This window comes from Chironomus tepperi, unplaced genomic scaffold (assembly GCF_022539635.2).
Source record: "Chironomus tepperi strain 1889 unplaced genomic scaffold, CSIRO-AGI_Ctep_v1 contig_359, whole genome shotgun sequence".
NCBI classification, from domain to species: domain Eukaryota; kingdom Metazoa; phylum Arthropoda; class Insecta; order Diptera; family Chironomidae; genus Chironomus; species Chironomus tepperi.
In genome coordinates, this window is record NW_027226481.1 from 2,653,995 (window position 1) to 2,668,382 (window position 14,388).

Sequence of the window (14,388 nt, forward strand, 5' to 3'; positions counted from 1 at the left end):
TATAAAATTTGAAATTCGATTTGAAATTTGATTCAAACTTCAATTTAATTCCAACAGAACTTCCTATATCCTCCCAAAAAATTCATCATTTTCATGCTCAAATCTCTCATTAAACAGATTTATTTTCAAATCGGCGCTTAAAACTTTAAACCTTAAAAAAGGATATTAAAAAAATTTGTGAAAGTCATAAAATAAATTATTAATATTTCTCTCATTTTCTTGCAATGAGAAATTGTTTCAAGCTGCCGATCATCAGGCCATCGTCTGAAGAACAAAGAGCTCAAAAAGGATTATAATGCTGGAATAATCAATCATTTATCCTTCAGGTTTTCGACTTATTTTTTGACATGCAATAAATTTTACTTCTAATAATGAAGTTAAAGGATAATAAAAAAATTGGAAGGATTCTTGAATTTTGTTCGATCTTTGATAAATATTTTCGATGATGTGCTTGGTCATAATAAAGAATATATTTTTTTAAGACGGAATTTTTGAGTTAATTAATGTTAAATTAACTTTATTTTTGAAATTTGATTAATTAGTCAGATATTTCAAACTTTTGATGGATTATTGCTGTTAATGTTATCTGTTAAAACGGTTTCTGATCTTCGTCACATTAGACGGCATTTGACTAATTTACAAGATCTTTTTAAGGTGATCGGCTAAGTTACCGTGAAATTTTGGGTTAAACTTCAGATTTAAATTTGAATTTTTGGACTAAAACTCAAAATTAGAATTCAAGATGAATTTTGTACGAAGTTGAATCGATTATTCATTTAAAATCTGAGTTGACTTTTAAATTTGTTGAAATTCTTGTAAAAATTGTTATTATAATAAAAAAAAACAAGAATTTAAAAAAATTTAAGATTTTCTAATCAATTCAAATTTTTTTTCAAATGAAATTTTAAATTGAAATTCAGATTTAGATTTAATTTGAGATTTAAATTGATTTGAAATTCAAAATCTAGATTTGAATTCAAATTTTAAAATAAAGGATGAAATTGAAATTAAAATACCAAAAAAAAAAAAAAAATCGAAAAAAAATTAAATTCTTCACAAATTTTATCCAACAACAAAGTTGCAAAACTCCAAAAAAGTCCATTCCCAATTTTTTCCTTTCCAAATATTTTCAAAGAATTATTGGTCTTCAACATAAGTGGTCATTCGATGCATTTTATGATTCTGTTATGAGCATTTTTTGTGCAGCAAATTTAGGAACCTTAAAAAATCTTAAACATCTTTTAAAAAAAATACAAAAAGGAACAGAAAAATCTTCAGCATATTTAGAATAAATTTATGATTTTAAACTAAGTAAATTGTGTAATTATTTAATATTGAAACGACTTTTTTGACACTTATTAACTTAATTAATTAGAAATAATTTTATAAAATAATTAAAAATATTCCAAATTTTTGTTAATTCCTCGGCTTAACTTAAGAAATAAATTTTGAATAATTTTTAAAATTTTTTAAAAAAAAAACTGTAAAGAGCCCAAAAATTACGATCAAATTTAAGTGCAAATGTTGCAATAATTTCCTTCACTTAATGTCTTAGCCTCAACAACAAAAAAAGTCCCCCAAATGGCAATTCCGATGCATGAAAATAAAACATAATCATAAAAATAAATTTTGTGCTCTCGAAAAAAAAATAATATTAAAATTTTTCGTATATATCGTGAGACAAAGCAAGCGATCGTGTAGCACCTTTCCTGCCATCCTTCTTCCATTAAATCTGGTGCACAACTGCTTCTCATTAAATTTCTCAAATAAGAAGTTTTTTGGCTGTTCTAACAGAAGCAACAGCAGCATCTTCTCATTTTACATGCTCTAGATTCTTCTTACTTCTTCCTTAATTCTTATTCTTTATTTTTTTGGGCATCAAGTGCTGTGTTTCACTTGTAGTTGTGTGGGTGTCTCTCCCGAAAAAAAAAAGTCGAAGGGGAAATTCCAACTACCAGAGAAATTTTTCCATCTTGCTGTCTTTCTTCAACACACGATCGTGCCGCACGATCACCAAAAACATCTTGCAAGACATGTGCCATTGCATTTGTATTTGTTGTATTCGGATACCGGCACGCGTCTTCATACACATCGACTTCGGCTTCAACTTCGGATCAACTTGATATTTTCCTTCATTCGTGTTACGTCCGAATATAGTGGGAGACGGAATGAAAGAGGAATTGATAAAAAAAGACACAGACGAGAGAGTGGGGAGGGTAGGGAGAGTGAGCATAGAAGAGCATAAAGAATCATAAGAACAAGGAATATTATATTTTTTGAGCAGGTAGATAATATTCAACAGAGTACACAGAGTACTAAAGCGAAGGGCTCGAGGACGAAGCATACATAACGCTCGCGATCATCACACAGTTCAAACGTACTTTTTTAGTTCTTGAACTATTTTATAAAAAATATTTAAAAAAATTTAAAGAGCGCAAAAAAAAAATAATTTTTGGAAGTTCTTGACACAGAAAAATTAAGAATTTAGTTCATCGATAGCAGTGCAACAGATCAGACGTATAAAGTTGATCTTGAAAAAAATATTAAAAAATTGTGAAAAAAATCGAACTTTAAAAAAATAAAAAAAACTTTTTGTGAAAAAAAGGACCAAAAAAATATATCAAGTGAAAAAATATAAATTTTATGGCATCAGCAGTACACAATACAATGACATTAGGACAAAATTTAGCCATGCATTCAAATAACTACATAATGCTACCAGCAAACATGATTCAATCGGCCCAAAAATCACAGCCGATGTATGGTAAACGTCCAATTGCACCAGCACCAACAGTTCTTACATCGAACGGTGCCAATCAAGTGCAATTAAATGTTCAGAAGAAAAAATATAATTACGGATCAATGCAATATCCAGCAACGCAAACTGCATCCGTACAACGTCGTAATGCACGCGAGAGAAATCGTGTAAAGCAAGTGAATAATGGATTCTCAAATTTAAGACAACACATTCCACAGACAATTGTAACAACATTGACAAAAGGTGGACGTGGTGCAAGCAAAAAATTGAGTAAAGTTGATACATTAAAAATGGCAGTTGAATATATTCGTGGCTTAAAAGACTTACTCGAAGATAGTGAAAATAGTGATTCAGCAAGTGCCAGCACAAGTTCATACTATTCAGAAAAATCACAATTTTTACCACGATCGGAAGCATCACTGTCACCAACTCCATCATATTCATCTGATGCATCAAGTACAATGAGTTATACACCAAATCACATTCAGGGACATCAAATGAACTTCAAACAGGAACCATTTGATAATTATGTTGAACAATCAACCTCACCTGCACCATCATATCATTCAGAGGTCATGACACACCATCAACTTGTTCATAATCATCATCAAATGTATCCAACATCATCAACACCTTATAAACCCGTTCATCCTACATATGAGAATAATTATTCGCCAGTCAGTGCCGATGATGATGAATTACTTGATGCAATTGCATGGTGGCAAACACAGTAAACAAGCATAAAAATCGACGGAATGAGATGAAATAAAATTTTTGAAGGTAGGTTTCGAATTTTTCTTAAATTTAACTTTTTTTACCTGACGATATGAAGGAATTGTGCATTAAAATAATGGAAACTCACTTTGAGCATTTTTTGCGTATAAAGAAATCGAAAATGTTTACGGATGAAAAGACTTCTTTTTGTGTTGTTCCTTAAGAAATGTCATCTTTTGTGAAGGACAAAGAATTGAAAAATGTTGAGCAAGAATTCACGTGTGCCTTACTTGCTGCATTTGGGGATGGATTTCTTAAGGTTGATGGATTTTTTGGGAATTTTTAAGATTTTTTTAAATTTAAAGAATTTTAAATTTGAAAATTCAATTTAAAACTTTAAAAATTAACGAAATTTAAAATTTTAAAATTAAAAAAAAAATTAAAATTTTAAAAAATCAAAATTTTAATTTATAATTAGAAAATTTCAAAAATGTTTAAAAAAATATCCAACACCCTTAAAAAATCAACAAAAATCTCTAAAGTCATTAAGGATATAATAAATATTTTTTTCACTCTTTTAACAAAAAAGGGATATTAATAACCTATTCTCATATCTTTCTATATATCTTTCACAATTTTCTTTAAAATGACATGAAAAAAAGAAATTCTTTTAATTATCTTTCCATGCCGTCTATTCGGTGATCGTTATTTAGAAGATTGATAGATTTTGGAATTGTGAGAAAGAATTTTGGGGATTTAATTGGAAATTTTAGTTAAATTTCTATTTAAAATGTTTAAAAATTGATGAAAAATAATTTAAAAATCTGCAAAAAATCTACAAAATCTTCAAAACATCTCAAAACTCATCTTTACACCCCCTACATTCAAATCCAGCAAAAACTAGATCAAATCTCACAAAAAACATCTCAAACATTCCCAAAAAAAAAAAAAAAAAATTGAAACATATAACTGCCCTATCCCACTATCTCACAGTCCCGATCAAGACACATTTCACAATGAAATTCTCAAAAATCTTCTTTCATTCTTATTCTTGTCTTCATTCTGCAGCATCTTATTTTTTCTCATCGTAATATGTGTAGCAGATTTGCCGTCGCTCTTTTTATTTCTGTTCATTTATGTATGGCTAAAAGAAATGCACGACGGAAAAGGAACATAAAAAAAATCTGTCTTCTCTTGCTTCTTCATCTCATTCGTTCCTATAAGATGTTGACATACCCTTGTGGGAATTTTGTTAGAAATTCAATTCAAATTCTTAAATTTTAATTCAATTTCTTCCAAAAAATAAAAAATTCAATTTTAATTAATTTTAAAAATTGGCACAAAAGTCACCATAAGGACATCCAGTTCCTTCATCGTCAGAATATTCTTGTTCTACATAATTTTCTCTCTCTTATTCTTTTGTGACAAAAACTCATGAATTTTTATTCTTTTTATACATTTACAGATGTCTACTTGATACTCATCACCAAATGAAGATATGCACACTGAAAAACTAAATAAGAAGAAAGTGTGTTGCGTGCAGCAGCAGCCAAAACAGCCAAATAAAAAAAAAACGAACATCATAATTAATTAAAACCAATGAGTTCTAAGCATTTTTAACGTGAGAGAGTACAAATTAAGTTAGAGACAATTTATGCCATGCGGCTGATTACGATATAAAGAGTACAACATGCATTGGCACACAAGTTAATTGAAATTTTTGCGAATGTTGCGGCATGTCCAGAAGCCGATCATTATCAACGCGACTTGCTGATGATTCAATTTTCATGACTAGGATGAGATGCAGCCTGAGATTAGATCCAATGGAATGTCAAATTTGTATATAGTAAATGGAAGACAATAAACTTTAGGATTAAGTGACGGACTATTGGATCGGCGAGGTGAATCAAATTTGAAAATGGAAATTTGAGTTAGCAGCGACTTGTGGAGAGGAAGTTGGGGATTTTTGAGAAGATTATATGCAATTCAGCTCAATTCAGTAACAAAATAGCTCAATTCAGCAAGAAAATAGCTCAATTCAGCTCAATTCAGCTCAATTCAGCAACAATTCAGCTTAATTGCATCCCAGTGAATCAAAAACCTTAAAAATCCACAACTTTATAAAGCATTCAATCAAAATAACTTTGATATTGTCATAATTAGACTGAGAAACTTAAAAAATCAAGGGATATGAGGTTATTAGAAGGTACTAAGCATAAGATCTTAAAATAATTAATTAACTAAAGTTGTTCTAGTCATTTCGACATGTAAAATAATTATGAATAGTAAAGAACCTCAATCTCTTAAGAATTAAGAAATATCTTTGACATCTTTTTTAAAAAAAAAAAAATTAAAAATCCCTCAAGACATTTTTGACACAAAAAGAAGTCTTCTCATGGGGCCACAGTTTACAATAAATGAAATTCAATATTTTTATGTCATAAAAAGCAAAATTCTCTCATTTTTTTTTTGGACCTTTTGTTATGTAAGAAAATTAGAATATCATTGTGATGTAACTCACAATTGTGCCTTAAAAATGTTCTTTTTTGTAAAAAGACGCGCACTTTTTTGTGCATAATTCTACCTTATTTTATATTTTGTGAAATATGATCAATGATGTTGTCGAAAAATGAGAGAAAAAATGAATTTTTTTGCCATTGAACTATTCTTATTATTATTATAACTATTATGTTTATGTTTAAGATACAAAATTGGAAGACATTTAAATATAAGAATTTAGAAAATAGATATTTTTCGGTACTGAAATGTTTATTTCTTTAAGGATTATTGAAAATAATAAATCGTTGATTAAAGTTTATTTGAAAATGAAAATTTTTGTGTTTTTTTATTGAATTTTTTTTAACTTTTTCAGGACTTTTAAATTTTTTTTTTGAATTTTGAGAATTTTTTAAACTTTCTATTGAATATTTTGAAATTTTTGAAATCTTTTTTGAATTTTTAATTTTCCAGAATTTCTCAATTTTCATTGAATTTTTGAGTTCTTTCAATTTTTAAATTTTTAATTGATTTTTTGACTTTTTTAAATTTTGACATTCGAAAATGCTGTCAATTTTAATTGAGTTTTTGATTTTTCAGAATATTGTGAGAAGTTTTTTGAATTTTTTAAAATTTTCAACTTTTTTATTAAATATTTTTGACATTTGAGAATTTTTAAACATTCTAGTGAATTTGCAATTTTTGGTTTTTCTTTCAAAATTTTTATAATTTTTCAATATTATTTGAATTTTATTAAACTTTAATATTTCAAAATTTTTAATTTCATCCTTCAAAATTCACACATAAAATGCTGACAGTCCTCATAAATTCATGATTTTTAAAAAAAAAATTCTTCAATTTCTCAGGTAAAAAGAATTAGAAAGCAGAACAACACCCCCAACAACGGTACAAAATTGCCATTTATTCGTAAATTGAAGGTTGAAGTGTCTGTGAATGTCCATATAATATTATTAAAAATTCACACAGCACTCAGCAAAAAAGGTGAATAAATTTCAAAAGGATATAAAAAAGGAACATTTTTTAGAAAGCATTTATTAACTGTAAACAGTTAATACTTCCCCGGTCAGAAAGATTTTTTTGAGAATGGAAGGAAGTTTTATAAGGAATAATGGACTTGTTGAATCTATTGGCTATTTGAGTATATTTTGACACATTAGCAAGGATTTTATGACAATTTTATAAGATTAAATCAATTGAATCTCTGTCATAGCCGGAAGTATTGGAACTGTTTGACACAATATGTGATTTGATCGCTTCATTTGTGAAATAATTCATACTGATCAGTGATTTTAAGCAGATTATAGTGTGGAGATAGTAAACAAAATGTAATTCCTTGTTGTATGAACTGAAATTTCTAAGAAATAATCGAGGAATCAACATTTAAACGGAAACGAACTCACTGTTCTATTAAAGAGAGTATTTCAAGCTTTTCTATATGTATGCTATTTAGAAACACTCGGTCATTGAGGTCTTTCAATTGTACTGGAAGATTTACGTTTCGTTTTCCAAATTTACGTCAAAATTTCATAATAGCATGTTAGTATCCAGTTCTCGAATAGTAAAAGGTGTTCTTTAGGGCACCACTGCATCGTTGTATTAACAATAAGACATGAAATTGCTCCTATGGCACTGTGATTGCTGATACCGACCTATTGTGGCGGCGAAAGATGTGATTCGGGGTCAATATCTACTCATATAGTAGAAATCGGTTAATCAATCAAAATTTTGGCTCCAGTCTGACGGAATCGGTTTAAATTCAACATCATGTCTGAGCCACGTCGACCTTAAACCGAATTTTGAATCGATTAACCGACTGGTGCTCCTTGAACTGCTTCTAAAGGAATTTTCTCTTATCTGGCCTAAAACTATAGATTATAAACAACAATAAGACTATTTCTTACTGGGCATTCAAAATTATCTCAACAATTTCCCCAAATAACTTAAAAATCTCCGTTAGAATATGCAAATCACTCAATAATTTCTACAATTAACAAAAAAATCTCAAATGATAAACTGCGTGAAATCGAAATACAAAAAGACTTTTTCATGCTTTCTATAGAATTCAAGAATTATTTTTCCCTCCTTTTGCACTACGATTTACTTAATAATATACTCATCTAAATGAAATTATAGCTTTAAATACATGCATACAAGGAGAAAAAAAAAACATCTTCTTGTCGAATGACTCTTCTTCTCAATTTATTGAATTGTTATACATAAAAAGAGGAGCAAAACTAAAGAAAAAAAAAACAAATTCTAAAGACGTCTAGTTTTGCTTTTATTCACAATGAGCGACGCGTGTATCACAAAATCAAATCTCTTTCAACTTATTTTTCTTTTATTTGCTTCTCGTCTTTTTTTTTGCATTTTTTCTTCTTCTTCAACTTTTTTTCTGATCTTCTTTTGTGCATGATTTGATTTTAATTTCTAAAAACTACTCAGAAGGTACGTTATTATTTTGCTTATATCATGAATATATGTGCATATCTCATATTACTGTAATATTATTTTTGTGTAGAATTATATCTGCTATGAGAGTACTTAGGGCAGGGGATGGGGAACTTTTTATGGATGTTTGTAGATTGTTTGTTCTTAATATGGATTTTTATGGTAGAGTTGGATGAATTTACGTTGCTTATTATGATTAAAGGTGCTTTTCTGATTAAGTGACTTATGACTCGAATTAGATCTGATTTAATGCAACATATTACTTACTTTAACTTCAAAGACTAGGGCACATGGACCTACTGGCGTGCGTTGAGTGTCTAAAGCCGATCAATCCTTCAAAACCCTCTCCTAGTTTGGAACATTGAGGAATACATCGTCTTTTTCTCAACATACAATCTAGGAAGTCTTTGGTCTTCCTTGAGATCACTTAACATACAGAAAGTTGGATACCGTTACTCTGTTTGCTGGGACATCTTGAGGCTAAATACTAAAAAATTGAGTTCCAGAGCCTTTGATAGCTCAAAGGTTATCATAATTCCAGACAGACAACTAACATCATAGGTATGCTTAATAAAATGAGCATGCACTATTATATAGATCGAGTATACTCACGAACACTCTAATTTATGTAATAATAAAACACTGAATTGGTAATTGGTAAGCGGTAGTCAGCGATAGAGCCAACTTCAGGAGCCGATAGAAATAAGGAAGTAAGTATGAAACTCCTTAAATCTTTCCTACCATCACCAACCCAAAATTATTCACCCCTTGGAGTCCTTGAAAATAATAAAATTTTCTTACCTTTACAATAAGAGATGCAATTATGAATTATGAAATCTTTGCAATGCCATTTGATCATGTGATTAACACAGTACAAGGTACACAAAAAAGAATATTCATGAACTCTCCTACTTCCTTTAACGAATGCCCCTAACATCCTTTTTCATACTCTTCATCATACATTGTAATGTAAAGGAATAGAAAAAAATATTAAAGGAAGCACACAGAAAAAAAAGAAGGAGGAAAGGTAAATGCAATTCACAATACACGTGACTGAAAAGCGAGCGATTTTTTTATGCTAACGGCCAAACCTACTCTTTATTAAAGAACTAGACAGCAATAGAATCGGAAGTCTTATTCAAATCAATGAATGACACACGCTTCAACAAGTTTTGGCATCTTTTTTTGTCGTCGTCGTCGACTGTTGCCATAGACTCAAAACATCAACCCCATGCACCACTATAATTATAATTTTCAAGTGACAAAAATGAAGAAAAAAATTAAAAAAGATGCACACTTTTGAATATTTTAATAATGCCAGTTGCTGATACATTAATTCTATGATGTAAAGTGATACTTTTTCTTCGTCACTTTATTGCACATTTCTCTAGTAAAAAGGAACTGATCTTTAACTATCCATTCCATCCCTTGACACAACATTTAACATGTGAAACATATCCAACAAAAAAAAATCTGACAAATTCAAGGAAATAGCAGCAAAAAAATAGAGGAAATTGACAAACGCCTTAGAGAATCGCCTCGGGGAGAAATTTTAGAGATTTATGATCGGCTAGTGCCTCTTGATGCCTTGTGTTGTACAAATTTTAATTGCTTTGCGACGGACATGAGCATTGGAATGAAACGATGGACGAAATTTTAATGGATTATGGAGATTTATGGGGATCAAGAGTAAGGGATTGTTATGTGAGATAAGTGGAAGTTAGGGATTTATGAGACAAATTTTGTTCAAGTGGATATTCGATAATATTTTGAAATTTTTGACTGACTTTGAGCGGTGATCTTGAAAAACTTGCTACTTTCTATAATATTTGTCGTCTGTCTGGTTAATGACCATTTAAAAATGCACAAGAATTTCAAGTGGATGCATGCTTTAACAGTTCGTATTGAGACAACATTTTGGGATTTTTTGCATAAGTGTTCAAGATGGTCTGACGGCTTTTTCTTTGAGTTTGAGAAAGTTATGCAATAATTGTCATGTAAATATGGTTAGACTAGACTTGAGGCGGCGTCTTGATGTCGTAGCTTAGTGTAAACTATGTCTAAAGCTGATCTTTAAAGCTAGAACTTATAATTGATCCACAAACAACGATTCAAAGCTAAGGCTAAAAGCAATGACTTAAAGCAGCAATTTAAAGCATTTTTAGAACAGCAACCTAAAGATGACATTCAAAGCTATCATTCCGGAGACGAGCTACCAGACAACGACCATGCAACAGCCTTCAAACTCCAGATATCCAAATATTTCATGATATTTCATGCAAAGAAAACATCACACTTGATTTATTTCCATAGAATTGATTTATTAATTATTTATCTTCGTCTTCCTTTTTTTCAGTTCCTACCACTTTCTTCTCACATCCCATTAACTCCATAACATCGATATTCACAGAAACTTCTGTTTGGATCATTTAAGATGATAACATACATAAACGTATAGATTACATTTACAGACGATGTGAAGCCACAGTGAGTAAGCCAAAACCTATATATAGCAAAAACAAAAAGGAATTTAATTAATAATGTGGGCGTTAAAGTCTCACAAAGCAGTCGTAATTAAACAATTTCTCAAGAAAAGGAAGAGAAAATAAAAAAATGTGCGTAAAAATTACAGCAATTTTTTAACGATGTCGATCGTTTGAGTGTCAAAGTCAAGTGGTAGAAGCAATGTTTTAAGCATTTTGATGAATCTAATTAATGAGAAAACGAGTATAATGGTCTTATTGAGTTTTCTTTATGGATGTGGATTTGCTTGGTTGCACCTGAGGGGGACATGCTATGGGGAATGATGGAATTTTACAATTTAAGGCAATTTTTAGGATTTATTTGATTTTCTGAGGGTCTTTAAGGTTGACAAAATTGAAAAATAAATTTTCACCCAAGCCTCAGTCCCCCTCAATCCGATTTATGTCTCAAATCTCCAAAGCATTTAAATTGCAATTTAATTTTATATACACATACATATTCTTAATAAAATGATCTTAAAAAAATTACGGACGAAATCATTTATTCCACCCAATCGAGGCGCGCGCTTCAAAGGCTATTTAAGAAGCACTTAATGTTTTTTTTTTCACTGATGTAATTGAGATTGAAACGAACTGAAAGTGAACGAAAAAAAGGAACGAGTTTCAACGTACGACATAAACATTTATATTCTCATGCTTAACAAAAATAAGACATACCTTATTTATCCACCAGCTAAATATGAAGACACTAAATGAAAATTTTATTTTAATTAATTTCAATATTTTATTTTATTCTTTTATATCGTCTTATCTTAATTACATCGAAGCGATAGAATGAGAATTAAATTTAATTATTTTACATTTCAGATCTTATGTATATTACGTCTTTTTATTGATTGACGATTAATGATTGAATATTGAGATGCTTTCGATTCTTAATGGCTTGTTTGGTCAATTTTAAAAGAAATTGAATGTTTGTTAGTTTTGAATTGATCATAATTGACCAATTTTTCTGGAAGTGCTTCATTTTTGACAATTTCATTCAAATTATCACAATTTATAGCAAAAGTTGGTCGATTTTTATTCAAATTTACTCAGTTTTTGGCCATTTTGCTCAATTTTTGTTCCAATTTGCTTAGTTTAATGTCAATGTTGCTCAATATTTATTCTAATTTTTGAAAGTTTTGGTCAAATTTGCTCAATTTATGGTAAAATCTACTCAATTTACTGTTTTTATAACTTCTGTTCATAAATGCTTAGTTTTTGTTAAGATTTGGGAATTTTCTGCCAAATTTGCTTAATTTTCAGCAAATACGCTCAGTTTTTGGCTCCAGTTGCTCTATTTGTGGCTTCAGTGGCTCAATTTTTATTTAAAATTGCTCAATTTTCGTTTAACATTGCTCAGTTTTTGGTTAAAATTGCTCGATTTGCCTTTAAATTTGCTCAATTTGTCTTCAAAGTTATTCAATTTACCTCCAAAATTGCTCAATTTTTGATCATATTTGTTAAATGTTCGACTAAAACTGTACAACTACCGATAAATACTTCCAACGGCTTCCAACAAAAAATGCTCATCAATTCACCTTCCCAAATCTGCAATCAATGCACAACAATGTCCCATTGACTAAAATCCAAAAAATTTCATACCATCTTCAATTCAGACACAAGATCCTTTCAAATCTTTTCAATAATTTTCTTGTTCCACATTGCAAAATCTGAACATGAAATTAAAAGCACGTAAAAAATAAGAAGTGAAACCTTCTCACGCATGAAAGCCAATCAATTAATTTTTCATCCTCACTTTGCTTCCATTTCTTGTTGAATTTATGTCTTCGATTCTTTCAATTGCAATTCATTGACATAAATTTTTTTTTGCAGCAATAAAAGAAGCAAAATGATAAAAATTACACAGGTCAGTAGAAATAAACAATGATATTGACAATAAATTTTATATCTAGGACATTTTTTTACATGCACAATAGCTATGAATGGGGATCGTAAAAAGATGACAAATTGTGATCTTCAGTCCATTGTCCACCATTGCGAATCTTTTAAAAAATGATACAATAAGGTCGATTTTTTTCTTCTTTTTTGTTTGATTTTTGAGCTTCTCAAATTACACAACAAAAGGATTTTTCTAGTTGTGTGCTGTGAGTCTGGACATTGAGTAGTTGGATTTTGCGAAATTGATACATGAGGCGCATTTTTAGATCTTAGTATATAAGGCATCAAAAGGACAATAAATGAAATCTTCGCATCAAGAGTGCATTCAGTAAAAATCTTCGCATCAAAAGTGCGTCCAGTAAAATTTTCGCATCAAAAGTGCATTCAGTAAAAAATCTCGCATCAAAAGTGCGTTCAGTAAAAATTCAGTAAAAATTCTCGCCTCAATTTCCAATTCCACCTCACAAACATCCAGACAAATTCCCATCAATCAACTCCATTTCCTTTGCTATAAAGTCCCACCATTGAAATAAAAAAAAAAATCTACAATCCGGTCAGTAATGATTCCGATGACGATGATGAGGCATAAGACATCGTTCAATACTTGCATTTTAAAGCATAAAAATGGGAGGAAAAAAAAATAAAGATAAATAATTGTTCAAGTCCAGAATGAACATGAGATTAAACGCTTCAATAAATTTCATCGCCGCCGCTTTATGAGAGAGCTATTTTGTTCTGCATCGGACCCGCTTTACTTTTTATTTATGGATATTAGTCCGGAATAAGAGAGTGGAACATAATAAGAACGTAGATTTTCGGTTGTTATTCAATCATTCGATTGATGCTTTGTTTAATAAACATTGGTTATTTATCTACCTCGTAAAATTTAGTGTATTAGGACTGTTTATTTGTAAGTGATGTGGATAATGATTGGGAATTGGAGGTACTTGAGGAATACATCAAAGGTTGAACATTAAACTAGTTATCATGTGGAAGAAACCGCAAGAAATTGCCTTAATTTGATATTTTTGAGAAAATCAAACAAAAATTTACGAAAAATTTCAAGTAAACCACAAGAAGCCGGCAGTGTTGTCAGACTGGATGTCTGTATTTGATGCAGATTGTTAATTCAAGCTTTAATCGGACAATTGTACTTACTGGATCTCAAATTGGCTAGCTGGACTAATTGACGTTCTTGAAAATCAATCTAAACCCAAATCAAGACAAGGTTTTGTCATTTTTAGTTCTGAAACAGCATAAGTGAGAGATCCAGCAACATAAATAGATGGATTAACTGAATTCCACATAGAAGCATGATTACAGTAAGTTACAGTAAGCATTTAACACTACAATTGTACACAAGCCACCCAAACCCAACACTGCATCTCAACATCCAAAAATTGTGACGCAATTTACACAAACCACGCAATTACTCGAGTTCTCTCACGAAAGAACAAAGTAAAAGCGATGAAAAGGAAGATGAAAAAAAAAAAGAGTTCAAAGTTAAATCATCGACTAAATGCG

At 30.2% G+C, this 14,388-nt stretch overlaps 1 protein-coding gene across 1 annotated transcript; it reads left to right on the top strand.

The window, feature by feature from the left end:
• The first annotated feature begins 2,417 nt into the window (after window positions 1-2,417).
• LOC139094967 (achaete-scute complex protein T3-like) lies at window positions 2,418-5,679 on the top strand. The gene is made up of 2 exons (XM_070646202.1): window positions 2,418-3,538; window positions 4,938-5,679. Exon 1 carries the CDS (start codon window positions 2,644-2,646, stop codon window positions 3,490-3,492), a length of 849 nt encoding a protein of 282 aa, XP_070502303.1. The 5' UTR covers window positions 2,418-2,643; the 3' UTR covers window positions 3,493-3,538; window positions 4,938-5,679.
• The last annotated feature ends 8,709 nt before the right edge of the window (window positions 5,680-14,388 follow it).